Source organism: Eucyclogobius newberryi, unplaced genomic scaffold (assembly GCF_026437365.1).
Source record: "Eucyclogobius newberryi isolate DKJ021-1_F unplaced genomic scaffold, fEucNew1.0.hap1 SCAF_21, whole genome shotgun sequence".
Classification (NCBI taxonomy): domain Eukaryota; kingdom Metazoa; phylum Chordata; class Actinopteri; order Gobiiformes; family Gobiidae; genus Eucyclogobius; species Eucyclogobius newberryi.
The window spans coordinates 28242097-28267735 of record NW_027315846.1 but is presented as its reverse complement, the minus strand read 5'-3'; the positions used below and the strand labels follow the sequence as shown (position 1 = coordinate 28267735).

The 25639-nt window shown below is 45.9% G+C and overlaps 1 protein-coding gene across 2 annotated transcripts in view; it reads left to right on the top strand.

Annotated features, from left to right (window-relative positions):
- msrab (methionine sulfoxide reductase Ab) overlaps nucleotides 1-25639 on the top strand; it is a 138721-nt gene that overhangs the window by 31856 nt on the left and 81226 nt on the right. Inside the window, exons 1-3 of one of the 2 annotated variants that reach the window (XM_072457304.1) lie at nucleotides 6337-6391; nucleotides 15233-15301; nucleotides 20420-20539. In XM_072457304.1, the coding sequence (XP_072313405.1) occupies nucleotides 6367-6391; nucleotides 15233-15301; nucleotides 20420-20539 (214 nt within the window). In that variant the 5' untranslated portion in view covers nucleotides 6337-6366. Of the gene's footprint in view, nucleotides 1-6336; nucleotides 6392-15232; nucleotides 15302-20419; nucleotides 20540-25639 lie in introns of those variants that run through there. The other variant, XM_072457303.1, reaches the window with a different exon arrangement.

Below are 25639 nucleotides of genomic sequence, written 5' to 3'. Positions count from 1 at the left end.
TCCCGAAGGTGGGAGTTGAATACCCTACTGACAGAGGGCTCCGCAAGACGTTCCCAACAGACCCTCACAATCTGCTTGGGTCTGCCAAGTCTGTCCGGCTTCCTCCTTCGCCAGCGGATCTAACTCACCACCAGGTGGTGATTGGTTGACAGCTCCGCCCCTCTCTTCACCCGAGTGTCCAAGACACGCGGCTGGAGGTCAGATGACACAACAACAAAGTCGATCATTGACCTCCAGCCTAGAGTGTCCTGGTGCCATGTGACTTGATGGACACCCTTGTGCTTGAACATGGTGTTCGTTATGGACAATCCGTGGCACAGAAGTCCAATAACTGAACACCGCTCGAGTTCAGATCGGGGAAGCAGTTCTTCCCGATCACCCCTCTCTAGGTGTCACTGTCATTGCCCACGTGGGCGTTGAAGTCCCCCTGTAGAACAATGGAGTACCCGGTCAGTGCACTGTCCAGTACCCCTCCCAAGGACTCCAAGGGACGCGACCCTCTAGTCCATCGGGGTGAAATCCAACACGTGGCGGCTGAGCTGAGGGGCTATAAGCCCACAACAGCCCCGCCTCTCCCTGCGGGCAACACCAGAGAAGTGGAGCGTCCAGCCCCTCTCGAGGAGATGGTTCCAGAGCCCAGACTGTGCTGGAGGTGAGGCCGACTATATCTAGTCGATACCGCTCAACCTCCCGCACAAGCTCAGGCTCTTTCCCCCCCAGCGAGGTGATATTCCATGTCCCCAGAGTTAGTTTCTGTGTCCGGATATCTGGTCGTCGAGGCCCCTGCTGTCGACTGCCGCCCAGATCTCTCTGCGCCGGCCCCTTATGGATCCTCCTGCGGGTGGTGGGCCCACTGGAGGGCGGCCCCACATCGCTCTTTCAGGCTGTGCCCGGCCGGGAGGGGGAAAGACCAGGCGCTCGCCATCGAGCATCCATCCCAGGCCTGGCTCCAGGATGGGGCCCCGGTGACGCCGATCCGGGCGACATGTCTGGTCTTGTTCTTGAACTCACTATAATGGGCTTCTGAACCGATCTTTGTCTGACCCGTCACCTAGGACCTGTTTGACTTGGGAGACCCTACCAGGGGCTTAAAGCCCCCGACAACATAGCTCCTGGGATCATTCTGGAGCTCAAACCCCTCCACCACGTTAAGGTGTCGGTTCAAGGAGGGGATCAAAATTGTATCAAGAATAAAATAAATGGGAGCTGTGGACATGTGTATTCACCCTTAGAGAAAGGGAATTGAACTTACAAGAGAAAACAGCGGTCAGTCTTCTGGGGAAAAAAATTACATGAAAGACAAAAATCAAGGGCAATCTGTGTGTTTTTAAAGAGGGCAAAAGGCCTTTTAAAAGTCTGACAAATATTTGCCCAAATAGACAGAGCTGTTTTCCATTGTAATATCAAAATGATTACATTACACATGTTATAATAATAATAATAATAACAACTTTTATTTATATAGCGCTTTTCAGTGACCCAAAGACGCTGAACATAATAAAAAAAGGGGGGGGGGTATTTACAGACAGGGGGGGACAACACGTACAATACACATTAATATACAGATAAAATGAACAAGACAGAAGAAGTAGAGAGAAAAAGATGGGGATGTAACAGGGGGTAGAAGAGTAGACAATGGGGTAGAGGAGGCTAGGGGTAGGGGAGGTCATAGGCTTGGGTGAAGAGGTATGTTTTTAGGCGGGATTTGAATGTTGTGAGTGAGGGAGAGTGGCGGACAGGTTGGGGGAGGGAGTTCCAGAGTCGGGGTGCTGTTCGGGAGAATGCTCTGTCGCCAAAAGTTTTGAGTCGGGATGTTGGTGCAGTCAGGGTGAGAGAGGAGGAGGATCGGAGAGCTCGGGAGGGGCGGTGGGGGATGAGGAGGTCAGACAGGTAGGGGGGGGGCAAGGTGGTGAAGAGCTTTGAAGGTGAGGAGGAGTATTTTAAAGTTTATGCGCTGCTTGATGGGGAGCCAATGGAGAGAGCGGAGAACGGGAGTGATGTGATCACGGGACCGGGTGTGGGTGAGGAGGCGGGCAGCGGAGTTTTTGACCATTTGGAGTCTGTGGAGGGAATGGGAGGAGATGCCAGTGAGGAGGGAGTTGCAGTAGTCGAGGCGGGAGGAGATAAAGGCATGGATGAGGGATTCAGCAGCGGGGAGGGTGAGGCAGTGTCGGATTTTGGCGATGCAGCGGAGGTGGAAGTATGAGGTCTTGACGATGTGGCTGACATGGGGAGTGAAGGAGAGGGTGGGGTCCATGATGACACCGAGATTGCGTACCAGGGTAGAGGGGGTGATGGTCGAGGTGTCGATGCTGAGTGAAAAGGGACCAGTTTTATTGAGAGTGGATTTGGTGCCAATGAGGAGGAGCTCTGTTTTGTCACTGTTCAGTTTGAGGAAGTTGAGAGTGAGCCATGATTTTATTGTAGAGATGCAGGTTTCAATGTGGCTGAGGGGAGGGTTTTGGGTGGATTTGGTGGTGAGGTATATCTGGGTGTCGTCAGCGTAGCAGTGAAAGTCCAGGTTGAGTTGGCGGAGGATGTGACCAAGGGGGAAGAGGTAGCAGATGAAGAGGAGGGGGCCGAGGACTGAGCCCTGGGGGACCCCCTGCGTTACTTGGGAGAGGGTGGATGAGTGACCGGAGAGGGAAATGAACTCTTGCCTGTTGGTGAGGTAGGATGTGAGCCAGTCAAGTGCAGAGCCCTCAACACCCAGTTGGCGCAGCCTTTGTAGGAGGATGGAATGGTTTATAGTGTCAAAGGCTGCGCTGAGGTCTAGTAGTAACAGGATGTTGAGGGCCCCGGAGTCTGCAGAGGTGAGGAGATCGTTGAGTACTTTGACCAGGGCTGTTTCAGTGCTGTGAAGTGGGCGAAAGCCAGATTGGAGGGGTTCATAGAGGTTGTTTGACTGGAGGTGGGTGTGAAGTTGGGCGGCGACGATGCGTTCCAGCGTTTTTGAGAGGAACGGCAGGTTGGAGATGGGGCGGTAGTTGGAGAGGTTGGCGGAGTCTAGGGTGGGTTTTTTGAGGATGGGGGTGATGGAGGCCAGTTTGTAGATGGAAGGAACATGGCCGAGGGATAAAGACTGGTTGAAGAGGGTGGTGAGATGGGGGATGAGAGCAGGGAGGCAGGCCTTGGTTAGATTCGTTGGGAGGGGGTCGAGAGAGCAGGTGGTGGTTTTGGAAGCGGTGATGAGGTCTATGATATGAGAGGAGTTAACAGAGGAGAAGGTGGTGAGGGGAGGGAAGGGTGGGTGGTCAGGGAGAGGAGGGGGGGCAGGGGTGGGGGTGGTGATGGAGTTAATGGAGACGGCAGTCATGGAGCTGTTGATTTTGGAAATTTTGTCATTGAAGGCAAGGAGGAAAGAGTTGCAGAGGTCAGGGGAGGAGGGTGGAGTGATGTCCGGTGGCTGGAGCAGCTTGTTGACGGTGGAGAACAGGGTGCGAGGGCTCCGGTGGGAGCTGTTGATGAGGGTGGAGAGGTGGGCAGATTTGGCGGCTTGGAGAGCGTCACGGTAGGAGGAGATGTGTAATTTGAAAGCTTCGGCGTGGACGGTGAGGCGGGTTCTTTTGAGGAGTCGTTCGAGTTGGCGGCCAGTCTGCTTCATGGTGCGGAGTTCAGGGGTGTACCAGGGGGCGGGGTTGATGTATGAGACGGAGGAGGTTTTCCAGGGGGCTAGGGAGTCAAGGGAGTCGGAGAGGGTGGTGTTGAGCATGACAGCATAGTCGTCGGGGGAAGAGGGGGGGGAGTCAGGGGGGAAAGCAGAGGATATGAGCTGGGAGAGCATGAGGGGGTTGACTGACTTGATATTGCGGTAGGTGATGGTGCGTTTTTTGGGGTTGTGGGGCGAGGGTAGGGGGGCGGAGAAAAGGATGCAGAGATGATCAGAGAGTGGGAAGGGGAGGGGGTGGGGCTTAGATATGGGTAGGAGAGAGGAACAGACTAAGTCCAGAGTGTGGCCTTTGGTATGGGTGGGGAAGTCAATATGTTGGGTGAGATGGAAGCAGTCCAGGAGAGAAAGGAAGTCGGATGTCAGTGGGGCGTTGGGGCAGTCAATGTGGATGTTGAAGTCACCAGTGAGTAGGAGGCGGGCAGAGAGAGAGGATGCGATGGTGAGGAGTTCAGACAATTCAGTGAGGAAAGAGGGGTGGGGCTTTGGGGGACGATAGATCAGGATAGCGGTGATAGAGTTGGGGAGGGAGAAGGCGAGGTATTCAAATGATGAGATGGATGGAAGGTTGAGGTTCAGTTCAGTGATGGATGTAGATTTTTTTATGAATAACAGCAAGACCTCCCCCACGCCCGGAGAGGCGGGGTTTGGCAGTGTAAGTGTAGTTGGAGGGAGTGGCTTGGTTGAGAGCATAGAAGTCCAGGGGCTGTTGCTATGTTTCACAGAGGAGAAGCAGATCAATGTTATTGTCCAGTAGCAGTTCAGATATAACAGGTGATTTGTTGGAGAGGGAGCGGCAGTTCAGCAGTGCAAGGGAGATGGATGGGGGCGCGGAGATGGATGGGGGCGCAGGGGTGGGGGGGCGGAGGTTGCTGAGGTTGGCAGTGCGGTAGGTGGGGGTGACGGGGGGGCGAAAACTAGTCCAGAGTGAGGGGATAGGTGAGCCGTCGTTGGAGTGTTGGTTATGGGAGAGACCAGAGCCCCTGTGGATGTAGCGGGGCCGGCAAAGGATCCCAGCTGAGCTAGCTGCAGAGGCAGCAGCAGCTGGGAGACGGTGGTTATGGTTGAGGAGGTGAAGGTCAGCAGCGGTGTAGGTGAGTAGGCGAGAAGTTGGTGGAGCGGTGGCCTGGAGGCGCGGGAGTGATAGTCCGAGGAGGAGATGGAACGTAGCAGCAGATGAGAGTAATCCAGTTAGTATGTTGGCAGTGGCTAGAGGCTGGTTAACTAGAAGCTGGTGGGCAGAGAGTTGTGAAAAAGCAGCAGTGGACCGGGATTTGAAGCTGGTGGAGTGAGTGGCGTTGGTTGCCCCAGACCTTGTCTGCATGGCAGGGAGGCCCCGCGATACCATGACGGACCTCAGCAGGTGTTAAGCCAGCTGTTAGCTGGCGGCTAGGGCAGTAGATAGTCCAGGAGTGAGGGAGGAGATGAGTGATGGACGGTGCAGTAATGTCCGATGAAGTTAAGGAACAGGGATGTAGACAGAAGACAACACAGAGACGCGGGAACAAAACAAAACAATGGAAACGACTAACAAAACAAAGACGTTGGGACAGAAGCGGCAGTCCACATACCAGACGCCGGCGTTGCTCTAGCCCAATCAAGACGCATTTGAGTCCAGTTTTGTGACCAGATCGCCCCTGTCTGTGGAGCGGGGAAAGCAGAGAAACGGGGCTGTACCTTGGTTGTATGGGGCTGCTTTTCTCCGGGTGGAGCCGGTGCCCCGCTCTCCGTGTCTGCTCCTGTGGCGGGCTGGGGCCACACCTTCGCCCAGGTACAGACCTCCGGGGCGGCGGGTGCGGGAGCGCGGAGCCGGTGTTCGGGCGTGGAAACGCCGGTGCAGCGGAGGAGAAGCGGCGCCGCTCGCTCGTGGTGCGTGCGGCTCGTGGTGGTGCGTGCCGCTCGTGGTGAAGCCGGTGATCGGACACGGAAACGCCGGTGCAGCGGAGGAGAAGCGGCGCCGCGTGCGGCTCGTGGCGGTGCGTGCCGCTCGTGGTGAAGGCGGTGACCACTTTTTGTCTGTTTTATGTTTTCATATTTCATATTCTGCAGCCCTAATCACAGTAATAAAACAGTTTAATGGCAATCCATCAGAAATGTGCAAAAACGAGCCTCTATCTAGTTTGGTTGAGGTTAAGTATCATACAAATGCATCAGAGAAGACAATATTGTAAATTGTCACATTAGGCTTATATATTCACACAGAGCATTTTTACAGAGTTTCCTCATTATTACTTTACTCTGAGTTGTTCTGATGCAGGTTTGAGTAATGCTCCAGTGCTATGGAAATGTTTGTTTACCCCTACCCCCTATCCCCACCCACAACCTGCACAGAGTTGTAACTGTATAAAATGAAGAATCAGAGTGACTCGAAAGTTCTTAAAAGTTCCATAGACAAAGTATGTTACAGTGTGGTGATGATACATGGAACTGTCACTATGAAGAGCAATTTTGAACAGGAAGTCAATGGACCTGTTTCTATTACTATGTCATTTTTTTTATCAACATTATAGTTTATAATGAACAAAATGTAAAATGTCTCCTGTCCTTAAAAGAGGCCCCTTCTCACCCCTCCCTTCCATATTTGGCCCCTTCCCCATCATCCCGCCAGCAGAGCGGAGCTGGCACCAACATAAAGCACCAGCCTCTGCTGTCTCGTGCCTGACGTGCTGCCAACTCGTGTGAAGCTAACTCGGGCTAGCATGCGCGAGGAGCCAGGGAGAAGAGGTAAACACTGAATCTTTGGATTCGTTTCAGGCATCCGGTTGTACAAGCTTCTGCGTAAACCGTGAGTGGGCAACAATGCTCGGACTGTGGACCACGGTTAATAAACAAAGCAATGATATTATCCGTGAATGTAGTTCGGCAGCTTTTGGTTCTTGTTCAGCCGCATACACAAGATGACTGAAGTATTCCATAGCAGTTTTCTTCAGAGATCAGTATTGTGTTTTTTAGCTGTTTTCCAAAACAAAGCTGTGGTGATGAAACGCCTTCCAAGGATCCTTTTCCCAAACACTTTTCCGTTCCTGACCAGTCAGTCCCTTTCTAAGCCGTACCGTCCTGGTGTTCTGGTGTGCCCTTGAGGCTCTGTAGTGTGGGTATTCAGTCTTGAGTGGCTGTGAGTGCGCTGATGGAGCAGAGGGGTGCCAGGCTGCTCCTTTTCAGTCTGTCCAGCCGACACACTGAAAAGGAGCAGCCTGGCACTGTCAGGAGCAGTGTCAGGAGCAGTGCCAGGCGCGGCGTGGTAGAGAGCCCACAGCAGAGGTGGGTCTGGGGGACAGCAAGAGGAAAACCAGCAGCTGAGGGTATAATGTTGACAGGCTGGACGTTACACTGAGGGAGTGTGACCACGGCCTCGATTGGGATATTTACATTAGACTTTTAGCCCAAAGGCTCAAATGATGAAATGTTATTTCATCTAATGATATTCACCATATTCCCGTTGGCCTGAGCGCCGCCGTTCAACGTAATCCTCCTCCCTGTTGTATTAGTGAACACAGGGACCTCCAGAGAAAACAAGTTCTACACAGACAAAAAGCCGTCTTCAGGTCCAGGGACTCAGTGTTGTCTTGTTGGTCACATGAACATTGGACATTTGACACAAATCAATCGACTTTAGAGCGTTTTAGAGGCCAGACTATTCCCCCGTTCTTGAACCAACAGAGTTCCCACTGGACCAGAAGTGCCACAACGACAGAAATGCCACGACGACCGAAGTGCCACAACGACAGAAGTGCCATGACAGAAGTGCCATGATGACGGAAGTGCCACGACGACGAAAGTGCTGATCAAATGGGAAAGAGGGAGAAGTGGGTGGGGCTAAATAAGGTAAGGTAATAATGTCTGAAAAGTGTCAAATAAGAGCCAATATTGTTCCCCTCCCTCTGAGAGGGAAAGAGAACCCTACAACCATTTTCTGTGCTTTTAAATGTAACTCTGTCCTTGGTCCTGACTCTGGCACCAGCAGGAGGCCGGTCCATGTTTAGTCCTGACTCTGGCACCAGCAGGAGGCCGGGCCCTGTTCAGTCCTGACTCTGGCACCAGCAGGAGGCCGGTCCGTGTTTAGTCCCGACTCTGGCACCAGCAGGAGGCCGGTCCATGTTTAGTCCTGATTCTGGCACCAGCAGGAGGCCGGGCCCTGTTCAGTCCTGACTCTGGCACCAGCAGGAGGCCGGTCCGTGTTTAGTCCCGACTCTGGCACCAGCAGGAGGCCGGTCCATGTTTAGTCCCGTCTCTGGGCACCAGCAGGAGGCCGATCCATGTTTAGTCCTGACTCTGCACCAGCAGGAGGCCGATCCATGTTTAGTCCTGACTCTGGCACCAGCAGGAGGCTGATCCATGTTTAGTCCTGACTCTGGCACCAGCAGGAGGCCGGTCCATGTTTAGTCCTGACTCTGGCACAAGCAGGAGGCCGGTGCATGTTTAGTCCTGACTCTGGCACCAGCAGGAGGCCGGTCCATGTTTAGTCCTGACCCTGGCACCAGCAGGAGGCCGGTCCATGTTTAGTCCTGACTCTGGCACCAGTAGGAGGCCGGTCCATGTTTAGTCCTGACTCGGGCACCAGCAGGAGGCCGGTCCCTGAGGTCCTCGGATTCCAAGATGGTTCAAATGTTGTGCATATAGTTTCAAAAAGAGGTTTGGACATAAATATATAATCGATTGTGTAAATTAGACAGTTTTCAGTTATTAGTTTTAGTGAGGCATTAGAAGATAATCTTTGGTCATAACTCTTTTCCGCCTGTTCAATCAGCATTGTGAAGAAATACGGCATTAAAGTCTCCCCAATAACAAGTTGGTGATGTTATATTCAATGAGTAGTAAAAACCTTTTTGTTTGGAGCTCAGACGCATATTAAAGCTATTTTAGTGCAATTTAGGGAGATTTAGCAGAAAGTACTGCGGCCGCTTCTGACCCTGAGGTGCTGCAGGACACACTGCATTCATGACTCTGAGGACTCTTTTGTTCCTTTTGTCACTAGAGGAGGAAGTGATGACCTCGTAATGTTTGTTCTTAAGTCTATGTATGTCAGCCTCAAGGAGATGTGTCCCTTGGATGAACGCTAAATGAATGTTCCTTCTATACATAAAGTCTAGAACGCTGAGAACGCTTTTGTGGAGGATTCAGGCCCCGGGCGTTTCATGAGAGAACATTCATTTTATCCATTTACAACTGTGTATAACAGACAGCACAAAAACAGGCACGGATATAGTTTGACATATGTGTTTACCTGGACAGCCCCCTCAAGTACACACACACACACACACACAGATACACACACACACACACACACACGCAGGCACGCACACACACACACACACACACACACACACACACGCACGCACGCACGCACATACACACACACACACACACGCACACACATATACACACACACACACAGATACACACACACACACGCACGCACGCACGCACACACACACACACACACACACACGCGCACACACATATACACACACACACACGCACACACACACGCGCACACACACACACACGCACGCACGCACACACACATACACACACACACACACGCATACGCACACACACACGGAGACACACACACGCACACACACACACGCACACACACACACGCCCGCACACACACACACGCCCACACACATACACACACACACGCCCACACACATACACACACACATACACACACACATACACACACACATACACACACACATACACACACACATACACACGCACAAACCCACACGCACACACACGCACACACGCGCGCACACACGCACACACACAGAATGTGGAAGAGAAAAAAATGTATATGTTAAAAAACTAAAATAATGTAAGGAAAATAAAACAACAAATATATTATAAATAATAATAATAATAATAATAAAAAGCACTTTATTTTTTTTTAATTCAAGGACCAATAAACCCCAACCCTGTTAAATAAGTCTGTTACGATAACCATGGACAGTCTAGTGCCCCTCCCCTCCGCTATCATATGAAAAGGAAATATAAGGTAAATTAGATATTTGTACCTATCCCAGAAGCAAACATCCCTCAGTCAATAAAACATAATAATAATTAGTATTATTATTATTATAAAATAAAGTGTGTACGCTTTTCCATATCATGTCCGATCAACTGAGTCTACCACAGGTGGACTCCAAACAAGTTGTAGAAGCATCTCAAGGACGATCAGCGACTGCGTCACTTCAGCTGCTGCACCGATCCAACTGTCAATCTCATGTTCCATCCTTCCCTCACTCGTGAACAAGACCCCAAGATACTTGAACTCCTCCACTTGGGGCAAGGACTCCCCACCCACCTGGAGAGGGCAAGCCACCTTTTTCCGGTTTTGAACCATGACCTCAGATTTGGAGGAGCTGATTCTCATCCCAGCCGCTTCACACTCGGCTCAAACCGTCCCAGTGCAGCTGCAGGTCCGGGTTTGATGGAGCCATCAGGACAACATCGTCTGCAAACAGCAGAGATGAGATCCTGTGGTCCCCAAATGGGACACCCTCCAACCCCTGACCACACCCTCCGACCCCTGACTGCGCCTAGAAATTCTGTCCATAAAAACTATGAACAGAACAGGTGACAAAGTGCAGCCCTGAGGAGTCCCACATGCACTGGGAACAGGTCTGACTTACTGCCGGCACTGAACACAGCTCCTGCTCCGGTCATACAGGGACCGGACAGCCCTGAGCAAAGGGCCTCGGGATCCCGTACTCCCGGAACACCCCTCAAAGGACACCCCGAGGGACACGAGTGTTCTCCAGATCCACAAAGCAGATGTGGACTGGTTGGGCAAACTCCCATGAACCCTCGAGCACCTGATGGAGAGTCTAGAGCTGGTCCAGTGTTCCACGACCAGGACGAAAACCACTATGCTCCTCCTGAATCCGAGGTTCGACTATCAGTCGGATTCTCCTCTCCAGTACCTTGGAATAGACCTTATGGGAGGCTGAGGAGTGTGATCCCTCTGTCGTTGAAACACATCCTCTGGTCCCCATTCTTGAACAGAGGGACCACCACCCCGGTCTGCCAGTCCAGAGGCACTGTCCCCGACCGCCACGCGATGCTGCAGAGACGTGTCAGCCAAGACAGTCCTACAACATCCAGAAACTTTAGGTCCTCAGGGCGGATCTCATCCACCCCCGGAGCCACCGAGGAGTTTGCAAACAACCTCAGTAACTTCAGCTTGAGTGATGGACCTCTGAGTCCCCAGTCTCTGCTTCCTCTTCGAAAGATGGCCTTCCAAAACTCCTCCCAGCCCAGGGTTTTTGCGTCTGCAACAGCACAATCTGCGGTATGCCTGGCCAGCTAATACCCGTCAACGGCCTCAGGAGTCCTACAAGCCAAAGAGGCCTGGTAAGCCTTCTTCACCCTGACGGCATACTTTACTTCCAGCGTTCATCACCAGATTCAATGCCACCTGAGACCTTGCGACCACAGTCAATCATTGACCTAGGGTGTCCTGGTGCCACGTGCACTGATGTACACCCTTTTGCATGAACATAGTGTTTGTTCTGGACAATCCGTGGCTAGCACAGAAGTCCAATAACTGAACACCGCTCGGGTTCAGATCGGGGAAGCCGTTCTTCCCGATCACCCCTCTCCAGGTGTCACTGTCATAGCCCACGTGGGTGTTGAAGTCCCCCAGTAGAACACCGGAGTCTTTGGTTGGTGCACTGTCCAAAATCCCTCCCAGGGACTCCAAGAAGGCCGGGTAAGAAGGCCTGTAGACCAACACAACAGTGAGAGACTGTCCCCAACCCAAAGGCGTAGCGACCCTCTCGTTCACTGGGGAGAACTTCGACACGTGGCGGCTCAGCTGAAGAGCTGTAAACAAGCCCACACCACCCCACCGCCTCTCCCCGCGGGAAACACCAGAGAAGTGGAGCGTCCAGCTCCACTCAAGGAGATGGTTTCTAGAGTTCGAACTGTGCATGGAGGTGCCACTCAACTTCCCGCACAAGCTCAGGCCCCTGCGAGGTGACGTTCGATGTCCCCAGAGTTTCCGTGTCTGGAGATCTGGTCGTTGAGGCCCCTGCCATCGACTGCCACCAAGATCTCTCTGCACTGGCTCAAATACATAGTTTTGCTATCCAGTGGAATAATACACGCGAATGGAGGATGTAATTATCAATGGACGGGAAACAAAACATCGGAATTACGCACGAGTAAGATATTCCTTTATTGTCCCACATGGGGAAATTTCATTGGTGCAACGCAGGTAGATACAGAGGTAGAAACAGAAGAACAGATCACTTATAGGAAGTCTGAAAAACACTTTCAGTAGAAGATCTCCTATAAATAAATAAAAACTCCCATAGACAAATAAATAAATAAATACCATTGCATGTGATCCCGACAGTAATTGCACATGAATATGTGTCACGACAGCACATAGATTGCACATGAATTTCACAGTAATTGCACATGAATTGCACATGAATTCCAACAGCAATTGCACATACGACAGAATTGCACATCAGTATTAGGTTAGGTCAGTATTGCGACGGGATAACGTGACGATCTCCGGGTAAGACGACAGTTCTCCGCAGTTTCATGAGTTCCTCCTTTGTGTAAACGCCGTACGGCACCGGCCGGGGGGCGGGGCCGGAGCCGGGGGGCGGGGCCGGAGCCGGGGGACTCAGAGCCAAGACACATCGCAACGACACGACGAAAACACTCAATCCAGCTGAATAAAGTCAAAACAAGTTAATTTAAAGCGATTCCAGTGCGTGTCCCGATCGTTCGTGAAGTTCCTCTTTCATATAAACGTGTATATAAACGTGTACCGACGACACGCCGTACTTTAGTGTAGCTACTGGCGCCGGTGCCATGGAGGGACCAGACAACAATAATAATAATTTAAAAAAAAAGATTTTCCTTTACAATCCGGTAATGACCTTTGTTGTCCAGACTTTAATCTTAGATCTGTGCTGTTAGGTGTGAAATTTTGATCGGAAGATCAAGATTTTAACATCTTTGTTTAGTTTGTATGTTGTGATCAGCTCCTTCCATGTTGTAAGTACAGATTTTACCCAGGGATTCTTAACTTCCTCCAAATGGCCTGTGCAGGAACTCTCAGAACTTTTCAGGGCCTCGGGACTCCTGTCCTGGACACAATAAACAGTTACCTCTGGAGCATCTTCCTGGCAGCGGTGAAAAAGCCTTTCACAAAAAAATGGATGACACAAATTACACAGACAATAATTGATTGGACCGTCATATATTTGACATTCACGAAATCGGAAATGTCACATTTGGACTTGATTTAGCATTTGATGGACTCTGGACTAAATGGGACATTTGGTTTGGTTTATTTGTATGTTTTTGTTATTCATTGGATGTCTACTGATTTTGATCTGTGTCTACTGCTCTCTGCTCTTTTTGTTCTGTTCTATTGTGTTTTTTATATTTTTATATTAGAAAAAATATTTTTTTTTAAAAGAAACAGAAAAGAAACAATTTCTCCCAATGAGCTTCCTTTGTTGCACAATTCCAGACTGTAGGACTGGTACCGAGTTTGTGCAAAGCAGTGAAAAGCTGATGCGATGCAGAGCAGAAGTGGGTCATCCAGAGGCAGCAGCACAGGTCATACAACATGTATGAGGCCTGCACCAGTCTGACTCCTTCACAATGTCTACATCAAAATCACTGCTTGCCTAATGGTCTCAGAGATGCATCTGGACACGTAATGTGAGGTCATCTGTCTCTCACTTACACCAAATGTGTAGAGCCCTATTAACTGTGTGCGTGTTCATGTGTGAGTGTTCATGTGTGAGTGTTCATGTGTGAGCGTTCATGTGTGAGCGTTCATGTGTGAGCGTTCATGTGTGAGCGTTCATGTGTGAGTGTTCATGTGTGAGTTTTCATGTTTGAGTGTTCATGTGTGAGTGTTCATGTGTGTGTGTTCATGTGTGAGTGTTCATGTGTGAGTGTTCATGTGTGAGCGTTCATGTGTGAGTGTTCATGTGTGAGTGTTCATGTGTGAGCGTTCATGTGTGAGCGTTCATGTGTGAGTGGTCATGTGTGAGTGTTCATGTGTGAGCGTTCATGTGTGAGCGTTCATGTGTGAGCGTTCATGTGTGTGTGTTCATGTGTGAGTCTTCATGTGTGAGTGTTCATGTGGGCGTGTTCATGTGTGAGTGTTCATGTGGGCGTGTTCATGTGGGCATGTTCATGTGTGAGCGTTCATGTGGGCATGTTCATGTGGGCGTGTTCATGTGTGAGTGTTCATGTGGGCGTGTTCATGTGTGAGCGTTCATGTGTGAGCGTTCATGTGTGAGCGTTCATGTGTGTGTGTTCATGTGTGAGTGTTCATGTGCGAGTGTTCATGTGTGAGTGTTCATGTGCGAGTGTTCATGTGTGAGCGTTCATGTGTGAGTGTTCATGTGGGCGTGTTCATGTGTGAGTGTTCATGTGTGAGCGTTCATGTGGGCATGTTCATGTGGGCGTGTTCATGTGTGAGTGTTCATGTGGGCGTGTTCATGTGCGAGTGTTCATGTGCGAGTGTTCATGTGCGTGTGTTCATGTGTGAGTGTTCATGTGTGAGTGTTCATGTGTGAGTGTTCATGTGTGAGTGTTCATGTGTGAGTGTTCATGTGTGAGCGTTCATGTGCGAGTGTTCATGTGCGAGTGTTCATGTGGGCGTGTTCATGTGTGAGTGTTCATGTGTGAGTGTTCATGTGTGAGTGTTCATGTGTGAGTGTTCATGTGTGAGTGTTCATGTGTGAGTGTTCATGTGTGAGTGTTCATGTGCGTGTGTTCATGTGTGAGTGTTCATGTGTGAGTGTTCATGTGTGAGTGTTCATGTGTGAGTGTTCATGTGTGAGTGTTCATGTGTGAGCGTTCATGTGCGAGTGTTCATGTGCGAGTGTTCATGTGTGAGCGTTCATGTGCGAGTGTTCATGTGCGAGTGTTCATGTGGGCGTGTTCATGTGTGAGTGTTCATGTGCGAGTTTTCATGTGTGAGTGTTCATGTGCGAGTGTTCATGTGTGAGTGTTCATGTGCGAGTGTTCATGTGCGAGTGTTCATGTGGGCGTGTTCATGTGTGAGTGTTCATGTGTGAGTTTTCATGTTTGAGTGTTCATGTGTGAGTGTTCATGTGCGAGTGTTCATTTGTGAGTGTTCATGTGTGAGTGTTCATGTGTGAGTGTTCATGTGCGAGCGTTCATGTGTGAGCGTTCATGTGTGAGCGTTCATGTGTGAGCGTTCATGTGCGTGTGTTCATGTGCGTGTGTTCATGTGTGAGTGTTCATGTGCGAGTGTTCATGTGCAAGTGTTCATGTGCGAGTGTTCATGTGCGAGTGTTCATGTGCGAGTGTTCATGTGCGAGTGTTCATGTGCGAGTGTTCATGTGTGAGTGTTCATGTGTGAGTTTTCATGTTTGAGTGTTCATGTGTGAGTGTTCATGTGTGAGTGTTCATGTGTGAGTGTTCATGTGCGAGTGTTCATGTGTGTATGTGTGTGGGCTCATGCCCCGGCTCAGGCCCCAGCTCAGGCAGTGGGCCCTCCCAACTGAGAATGGGCCCTCACACTCTGACACTGTTCTCTCTCCACAGACACACATGCAGTCAATGGGAGCCCCACTGTGGAGCCCTTCCCTGAAGGCCTGTGCAGCATCATGTTTGGTGAGACGCTTCAGCTAAGCACTGTTATTACTCACCATTTTTGACTAAACAATAGTGAACTCCTTGGTTTGTGTCCAACCTATGCCCCAAGGGCCAATTCGTCTTGCTTACAGTTGTGACTAACAGATTCTCACCATGTCACCATTTAAAATGTTTGCTCTTATAATTGTGACCTGGATAACTGGTTAATCTTGACATCCTTCACAATAACATGCAAAGTCTAATCTTTATACAAAAATGTTTCAAATAGAAAGTTGGAGTTGAAGTCAAATATGTGTTACGAATTAGGTAGACTTCAAAATCTACACTTTATTGATGCTATCCTTTAGAAATAGAAAATCTAAATGATTTCTGGCTTCAACTGTATTAAACCCAGTTGTGAAAATGTGCTGTTTATTGTAGTTTGAGTGATCTTGAACGACATATGTTAATGTCGGTGTCGTCCCTCAGTCGTCCTGCAGAGTTCCATTGTAGAAAAAGGTTCAGTTGTTTCATCTGGACTCAGTTTTAGAAAAAACAAAACGTTTCGACTCTCATCCAAGAGTCATTGTCAATCTGTGAATTTAGATCGGGAAATATTTATTTTATTCCCTGTTTATTTTAAACCAGGAAACACTTTAAGACACAAACTGGTTCATCCTAAGGACAATATGCCGACCCAAAAACAAAGCAATGTAGTTTATTCTGTCCAATGTAGTGAAGAAAAGTTTGAAGAGTGTTACATAGAGAGACTGAACTGCCTCTGAACAAGAGGCTCTATCAGCACAGAAGACATGCAAGTTCAGGACCACAGAGCGCCGTGCATCTACATCTTGAAGCCTCTAATCACTCGTTTGAAGACTCTGAGGTGAAGATTCTAAGCAGGAGAAAAGATGTTTTGAAAGAGGATTTAAAGAGGCTATTTTTGTTAGAAAAAGAAAGACCTTCTTTAAACAGGAATGGAGGGTCAAGATTCAATCTTCCTGTTGTTTATAGTGGAATTTTGAACCCCTGGAGAGTTAGACGCCCAGGACATTTGGATGCTAATCAGTTTCACAGGGAGGAGAGGGAGTGAGCCAGGGACAAAAGGGAGACTATTAGCCCACAACATAGTAAACAAGAGGCTAGCTTGAAAGAAAACAAAGAGGTGACTCTTGGGAGTTGAAACGTCGAGATGAAACAACTGAACCTTTTTCCACCACAGATGCTAATATTCAATCATATTCATACCTATAAAAAGAATGTACTGACCAGCATGATTAAAGTACAATTCTTCTCAAATAATGCTATAATACAGTAGTTCTGTATATATCAACGGTACGATCAATACAATCAACCTAATGGCACCAGACGTGTTACAAGTCCCATCCTTCAATGTGAGCGGCATTGAACAACACTAAACACAAATATGAACAAAAATGAAAAATGAAAGAATAGACATTGTATATTTAAAAGAGACACATTTGAATGACACCGAACATCAAAAACTAAAGAAATTCAAATAGTTTGTGAACAGAGTTTTGAATGTAAGGATAAAGAGGCACATATGTCCTGGTTAAAGGGAATATTAATGGAAAGTTTTCACTCTTTTAAATGTGTCTGCTCCACCAGGGGGCTTTATCACTTTCTATGCTGATGTCATTGACCTGATTGTGAACCACTCTGAGGGAACCCTGATCTGTGGGGGAGAGCTCAAGAGGCTCTGGAGGAGCAATAAATAAGAAGTTCTGTATCTTATTGACGAATATAGGATATGTGGAGGGAAATTAACCCTGGAGCACACTAGTATATTTTTCAAATCCGCATACAATCTTTTTCAGAATACAACACTTTTTTCTTCTCAAGAAAGACAGATCTAAAAATAGACCTAAGTGATCATGCCCCTGTCTAAATTTTTGTAGAAATATCTCCGCCCATCCTTTGGGTTGCTTCCAAAGCAGTCTTGAGAGGACGAATTATAGCTATAGCCTCCAAAAAAGAAAAAGAAAAAGAGAAAAATGTAAAAGATCTGCAAGGAATATTACCTTGATACCCCTCTTTTTAAGACCATAAAAAATCCCATACTTTAGTCTAAGTCAAAGTATTGAAACTATACAAATTTGTGTTTTGCCTTGATTTCTCTATCTGTTCCAGACTCTTCCAGTCTCCATCCCCAACCGGCTGTTTTATGAGTGGAATAAAACAATTTCAAGATTTATATGGCAAGGGAAAAAAAACTCTGATTCAAAACCTTGCAATTGTCAAAAGAAAAAGGAGGCTCAGGTTTACATTGTTTGAAAAATTACTTTCAGCTCAAATCAGAGCGTTGGATATGAAGCTCAATGGAAGTAATGTTGTGCCGGGGGTTCCTGTGCAGGCCTTACTGGCAGATGACAGACGCTTGAGTCTGTTGGAGGAAGTTAAGACTCTCTGGGTAAAATGTGTTCTGACAAAATGGAAGGAGCAATAGGCAAACAGAACTGAGCAGACATTCAAAGTCTGGAGAACAAAAGTTCTAAAGGTTTTTCACCAGATTGTAAAAGAGAATCACATGAAAAGCTTTGACATGTTGAAAGAATCCTTCAACTTGGAGAAACAGGACTTTTATAGGTTTTTACAAATAAAGAGTTACTACAACCAAGAAATTAAACAAGCCAAATACCATTGTGGCTCTCTGACTGCGATGTTCATCAAGGCTTATGAATCTGAACTTTCAAGGGGAATTATCTTTAAATTATATAAATGTTACACTACGAAATATATTAAATCAAAAAGTGGGAGGGAGAGAGTGGTCTTGTTTTGACAAATCATGGAAAGATGTACATCCCTGAGGAGGACTACAACATCACATGTTTGGAGAGAGTTTTGTTGGAAGAATGTATCATGTTTTTTCACAACCCCATGTCAAAGTGCCTGTTACTCACAGGGAAATACAGACTGTTGGAGAAAAAGTGGCAGCAGGAGGAAAACCACAGTCTGGGACTGTTTTGTTGTTCAAAAGTTTTGGTCTGAAATTAAGGATGTACTACAAACAGTTTTTGACATTGCCACTGCTCTTGGTTTTGTACTTTGGGCCTGAGGACTCCTGCCATGGACACAATAGACAGTTACCTCTGGAACATACTTTTGCTTAAAAAGGCCATCACAAATAACTGGATGACACAAATTGCACCGACAATCAGGGACTGGACAGACATTACCGTAGTTTTCGGGCTATACAGCAGGCCTGAATAAGCCGTGCACACGAAATTTACGAAGAAAATAGAAATTGTACATATACGGGCCGCAGGTGCCCACGTTGTAACATGAAATATTTACACATAAATATAGTATACAATAGTGACACGCCAGTTGTCTTTTGAACCGGGGGGCAGTGTTGTGCCTGAACGCGTTCATTGAACGAAAGTTCATGAACGTGTTCATAATTTTGGTGAACGTGAACTGAACGAACGGTATTACTGCTGACGAACGATAATATGAACGCGTTCATTCTGGTGTCTGTGAACGGCCCGTTCGTTCTTTTTATTTTCATTCAATAAAGTGTCAGATTTCTAGAGACTTCCAACGCGAAAAAACACACCATTAAGTTTCCCAAAAAGAGCCTGTGTCTGGCAAGTGAGAGCTCCAGAGTTGTAGAGACGATAGATCGCAGAGACAGAGATTTCGCGTGTCGCACCACACTGCGCATGCGCATCAAAACAAAAAGCAGCATTGACGCGACCGCAACGTGTAGTCAACAGAACAGCAGGAGTCGCCCTGCTACGACTAGTTACGTGAGTTTTATGATAAGGTGGATGGGAACAATCTAACATTTCTGTGCAAACTTTTCCCAGCAAGTTTTCCCTCATGTTTTGGAGAATATTCTGTGGGGCTGAAAGCTGCACCTGCTGCTAGTGTGGTGCTGAATGGACAGCAACACATGGGGGAAGTCTGTCCCTTCAATGTGAATGTAAATACTGGTTGTGTAAGGATTCAAATTTGGATATGAAGATGAAATCTGACACATAATTTCAGCATTAAACTAAGAACATAATTGCTGCTGTGGTTGTATTTGGGCTGTGGAAATAATTTAGAACAATTATTTCATATATTGAAAAAAAGAACTGAACTAGTTCATTTTTTGGAGCTGTGAACTTAGTTCAAAATTTTGAATTATGAACTGAACTAGTTCATTTTAAAATGTGTGAACTATGAACTGAACTAGTTCATGTAGAAAGTGAACTTTCCCAACACTGCCGGGGGGCTCGTTGCGCACCCATTGTCCGCTGCTGCGCCGCAGGACTAATTTAAATAATTTATCTGTGAATATGAGCCTGATTGTAAAAAAAACATGTTTTGAAGCTTAAAATAAAGAGAACACGAAGTGTCCCCTGGACAGTGACTACTGTCCTCTGAGATCTACAATGTGTCAAACGCTTGTGCTTCCTGCTAGAGTACCCCCCCCCGGTCAGTCAAATCTATAAATTTGAAGCCCCGTTGCATCATCCGCAGGGTTCAAAGCGTGGGAAAAAGTAGCGGCTTAAAGTCCTAAAGGTACTTTGGACATCTCATTAATGGATAAAACAGACTAAAACACAAATGTGCTAATCATGACTGAGTCTGAGCCAAGCAGCGCGTGAAGACGCACATATTCCACTGACGTGTTTAATGTAATGCAGTGAGATTATGGGTTATTCCATCTAAGAATCACCTGTATAAGATAACTGTCACCTCTTCCTCTTTATAAATATGTGTGCATTGATATATATATTGAAAAAAAAAGTATACGTGCTGTGATTCTGTGTTTCCTCTCTCTCCTCACCAGTCGCTCTTACAGCTACTGTATTCTCCGCTCTGATTGGTCAAAGAGTGATCTTCTTATTTTATTCGGCAACTTAACCTGGTCCAGAACAGGTTATGAGTCCAGGGCCTGTTGCCATAGTAGAACAGCTGAACCAGGGTTAATCCTCTAGCCCAGCTTCAGAGCTCCGGCCTCTGAAATAAATGACAAGTGTGAAACAAGTCATTCAAGTTAACTAACCACTAAAACAGGACTAAACCAGGTCTCTCACTGAAATCAGAAGAAAAACCCCCAAATGAAATTAAATGGTTTCAGACAATTGCCCGGGTCTGTTCCTCAGGTTTCTGTTGCAGTAGCAGTTTTCTTGTGTTTGTGGTCAGGAATGGGCTGCTTCTGGGGAGCGGAGCGGCTATTCTGGTGTCTGCCTGGAGTCTTCTCCACCCAGGTTGGGTATGCTGGAGGATTCACCCCCAACCCCTTCTACCAAGAAGTCTGCACAGGTCACTCTTCTTTTCCACACTCAAATTGTGTTTTAGACAAGATTTAGTGAAATATCATTTACTTAGGGTGTTAAGGTCGCCCGCACACATCAGAAATGAAGCATTACTTTTTGCTCACTGAGTTTGTTGATCGTCTCACTTTTGATTTCATATATTTACATTTGCAAAACATTTAAATAAATCTAACTATAATTTTTTTTAACATGTTGGATGAACCCTAATCTTGTTTCTTCAGTTTACCTAGCAGTTATGTTCTCTTAACGAAATTATTCCAAAAAACATCAATGATTTGATGAATGAATGCAGCTTTACCCCCGAATTACACCAAAGCAGTAACAGCGCAGCATGCGCAGAACGCTTCTGATTTGAATCCATCAAACAGTCCACTCGAGTGATGTCATACGTGCGTCTAAAGCTGGGGACACGCAACACAACTTTTAGCCAGATTTCTGTATGATTTTCAGAGGTGCCTCGTCACTCACTCATCTCTAGTCTCAGTCAGTCTCGTAGTGTGGACCAGTTACAAATCATGTAAACCACAAAAAGACACGACCTGACTCCAGCCATTGTTATTCAAACATGTTTAAATCATATGCACAATTTTGGCTGTGCTCCGGTGCAGCAGCATGTCCAGCGAGTCCAGCGGCCAAGGATGAGGAGCGGAGGAGACACTGGAAAAGATGTCCAAGCTAAAACGTTCTATATTCGTCTGTCACGAACGGCAGAACGGAGCCAATTACAGAGCTGGAAACAGGCGATAGTTAAACAGTCTTTAATTGAATAAAACAGAAAAAATAAACTCCTTCAGCAGTAGTCCGATCCAGCAAACAGCGGTGTCAGAGAGCAGGCGAGAGTCATAAATCCGTTCCAGGTTCGGTACACCGGCAAACAGCAATATCAGAGGTCAGACAGAAGGAAATCTCAGGACGGTCCATGGTCGATGACGGCAAACAGGAATCACGAGGAGCAGGCAGAAATCAGAGTCAGAGTCAGAATAGGAATCAAAGTAAAAAACGCTCGAATGCTGGGGCTAACAGGGCTTCGCAGACAATCTCGCACTAAACAGAGAAAACCAAACACTCAAAATACTACACCCAGTGATTAGAGGGAGAACAAGAAGGAGGGAAACAAAGAGGAGCAGAGATAGAAAACATGACAACTTTACATCACCAGACAGACAGTGACCATGACATCATCTTCACAGAATAATGCACTAATGCACATGTCAATAGTGAGACATAGTATGTTTAATATTCCTGCCCAAACATCAGATTATGTACACAGAAAGGGCACACACAATACTTTTACATTCAAAACCAGAACTGAACCGATAAAGCAACACTCGCATGGTTCACCTCATTTCTCCTCCAGTTTCCCTTTGGTCAAATCCACGGGAAACGTACAATTTCTTTAAAGTCCATTTTAGATTATCCAGCGTAAATTTAGCATCACTACTACTAAGTAATTGCCGTTAAGTATTTTGAATTTTTTCTTTTTTTTTTTTGGATGCCAAAAAAATATATTTTTACAGACCTTGAATTTTGGATTAAAAAAAAGTGATTTAATTAATGTTCAGGGGGTCAAAATTGGGGTGGTTTGTAAGAGAAAAAATAAAATAAAAATATATATATAGTCGCAAGCGGCAATGATTGGCCCTAGCCTTTGTACTGAAATGTCCAACATTTTGGGCAAAAGAAGATGAGTCTCACAAAACTTCAGGTTAATCGGCCTAACACCCTTGGACGAGTTTGTAAAAGTATAAAATTTAAACATGTTCACATTTAAGAGATTTGGCGATGGAAGGGTTTCGGTCATTGCTACGGCTACGCTGTAACAAAGATGATATGGGATTTCACTGTCTTTTTTGATAAATAAAATGTAGTGCCAAATTTCACAATATTTCAAGCAATGACCTTTTTTGCTCCCCATATAAAATTTGATTTCACTCTGTAGGGGGCGCTATCACGCCGAATGCATTGTTTTATTTCAAGTAGGTTTAAGTTGAGTTTAATTACTGACCGTGAAAGATAAAAAAAAATTAATAACTTTTGATGTCTCACTCCTCAACACCACTTTCACCAAATTTCAGCTTTTTCGGGCCAACGCCCTGGAAGGAATTGTGAAAAGTCTTCCATTTGGAAAAACGGGTGAGTGGCTCTTAGCAAAGTTTGATCTAATATGGCCGACATTTGGTTGGGTGAATGATGTCGCCATATGTTGCACTTATAGAAGGAAACTTTTGTGGATTTCAGTGCTTCTCCGTTTATTCTCCGGGAATATCGACAAGCAACAATGTGTTACATGTTTACAACCAGCGTCATCTCGCCATCCGCTGTCTCTTATTCACGAGCGCTCACCTTTTACTCAAAACATGGAAACACCTCCTGGTGGTACCACCACAACATAGCATGCATTTCAACTGAACGAGTAATGAGTTTTACAAGACATTTTATTAAGTACATGGCTTTTCAATTATATTTTAGAAAAATAAAAAGATGTGGGGTTATCCAAATTAATAAACAAAAATGTATTGACAATACATTGACAATATTTTGTCACCATCTACCTCTGCGCCAAATTTCAGGATTCTACTATCATTTTTTTTTTACATTGGGGGCGCTGAGTGGCACGATTTTTAGAGGTGTGCAAATTTTCTTGACTTTCGCCAATGCTGAAAAATAAGGGGGTGGTCCTGAGAAGCAGAAACATATTCTGATGCAAAAACAATGTTTCCCATTTTTCAAAGATCATAAACTATACATTTTTGGAATGCTCTGAAGCTTTCCTACATCATGGTGTGGGTCCCTTGTCACTGACGGTCACTTATGGCCCGCAGCTTGTGGCACTCGGACCTAATAATAATAACGGAAACTTATTTTTTGACCATTATTTTCCCCCTATAAAACTTGAGCTGGAGTCACATGACTTTGTCATATTGTGCCCTGTTACAAATGAACCCTTACTGATTTTTTTCCCGTTGTCTATGAAAAATAGATTGTCTTTTATGAATTTTAAAAAATCTAATTTGGGAGTGGGCGGTAGAGAGCCATTTGATTAGCTGGCCACTTCATTTGTATTTCATTGCGTTCAGCTTGGAAATATTCACAAATGCTCCATTAACATTCTCCACTAAAAACAAGTTAACGAAACTTGAAATTTTCCAAAAATTACGATTTGGTTTAAAATTCACTATGACCACACCCAAAGGTGTACCAGCTTCAAACTTATTTCAAAAGTGTTATTTTTGGCCCGTAGACTTTATTGACAGGAAAATACAGATGAGGATGAGAAACAAGGGAGGACATGCAGTACATTTTCGGAGTCGGGATTTAAACTCACGACCCTGCGGCCAGCTGCACATAGAGCTTGGCATATGTGTGCTGTGCCTTAACCACACAACCACTGGTCATCACAAATTTGAAGTGTTGTCGATGAAAACTGTAGGAGGAGATGCCAAAAGTATGACGAGGTGCACGTTTGTCAGTGCCGTGTTTGATCCAACATGGCCGACTTCCTGTATGACTTAGGGCGGGGTAATTTTATTATTTTTTACATGAACTATTTTTTGGAGTGAGCGTCATATTTTTACTGCAACTATCTTTGGTGTTGGGCTCCCATTGGCCCCATGTTGCGCCCATGGCGCTACTGAGCCGTCTTTCAACATATTTCACATAATCACTCAAAATTAGAACTCACAGAGTTCTCATTTTCGATACCACTCACGAGCATATACGTCTTTGTTCACTACTCAATTATTTTTTTTTTTTCCAGCCCTTGGATAGCATTTTAAGTCCCTTGACTTGGCATACATTAGTTGAAACTTTGATGATAAGGAGCCTAATTAATATAAGCAAACTATTGACCGCCATGACAGCTTTGGATAGTTTAACTACACTTAAACGGCGAGAAGCTATAGAGGCATATGTTTCAGACATCTCTGATGCAAATTGTACTAACAATGTAGAGAGCGCCAGAAGGCCGAGTCTGGCTAGCTCAAATTAGGAACTGGATCTTGTCTCAACCTTTACCTTACCTTCTATCCATAAATGCAGAATCAGTTCACCAAATGAATGCAGAGGCAACGCTGTTAGTAACTGCTCTGATTTTTCACAAATCTTTGATATCGACATGCACCAATCCCTGCTCAACCTAAAGAGGGGAATTCAAGTTCAAAATCTGCCAGATTTTGATAGATTTTTTGAAGGATGAGGGAATTGGAAAAAATAATTGGAATGCAGTTTTATTTTTGAGTTGTCTCCATCTTTTTGCTGCTTTCATCTTCAGTCAACTGGCTCCAGATGGGCCCCACCCCCCCATGACCTACTTGTACGGATGAGCTCTATACTGCGCTGTGTGCGGAGGTTTTTCTACTTTTCGTGCTGCGTGAGGGAATGGCCAATGAAACTGCAAAAACTAGCGTCAGAAAGCAAATGTGGAATGTCACACTTTTGCATATATACATATACATACATATATATATATATATATATATATATATATATATACATATACATATATATATATATATATATATATATATATATATATATATATATATATATAAATTCATTCATTTTCTAGCGAATCCGGAGAGAACCCAAGGTAACACAGGGAGAACCTGCAGACTCCACCCAGAAATATAGTCTGTATAATATATATATATATATATATATATATATATATATATATATATATATATATATATAATTAGTGCAATGAGTGCAATGTGTGCAAATCTCTGATGTGAAACCCATTTTAGCTCATCTGTTACCCATGCAATGTCTTCTGTGAAGTGTGTTGTATTGTATTAATTGTAAGTTGGATTTTTTGGCCATAAGAGAGATATTTTTACAGATTTGGGTCCAGAAGTTGGCATCAGGAGTAATTGAAAGATGATTTTATTGTTGGTAGGCATATGGTATAAGATGGCTTTGAAATGATTTTGTATTATTTTAAAGATAAGTTTTGCGGGTCTGATGTTTATTTTCTCCATAACTGTAATAACAATGATTTGATTTATAGGTATTTAAAAAAATTAAATTTCTCCTGATGCCAAACTCCTGGACAAAGTGTGGAAATATTGTTAATATGTTGTTTTTA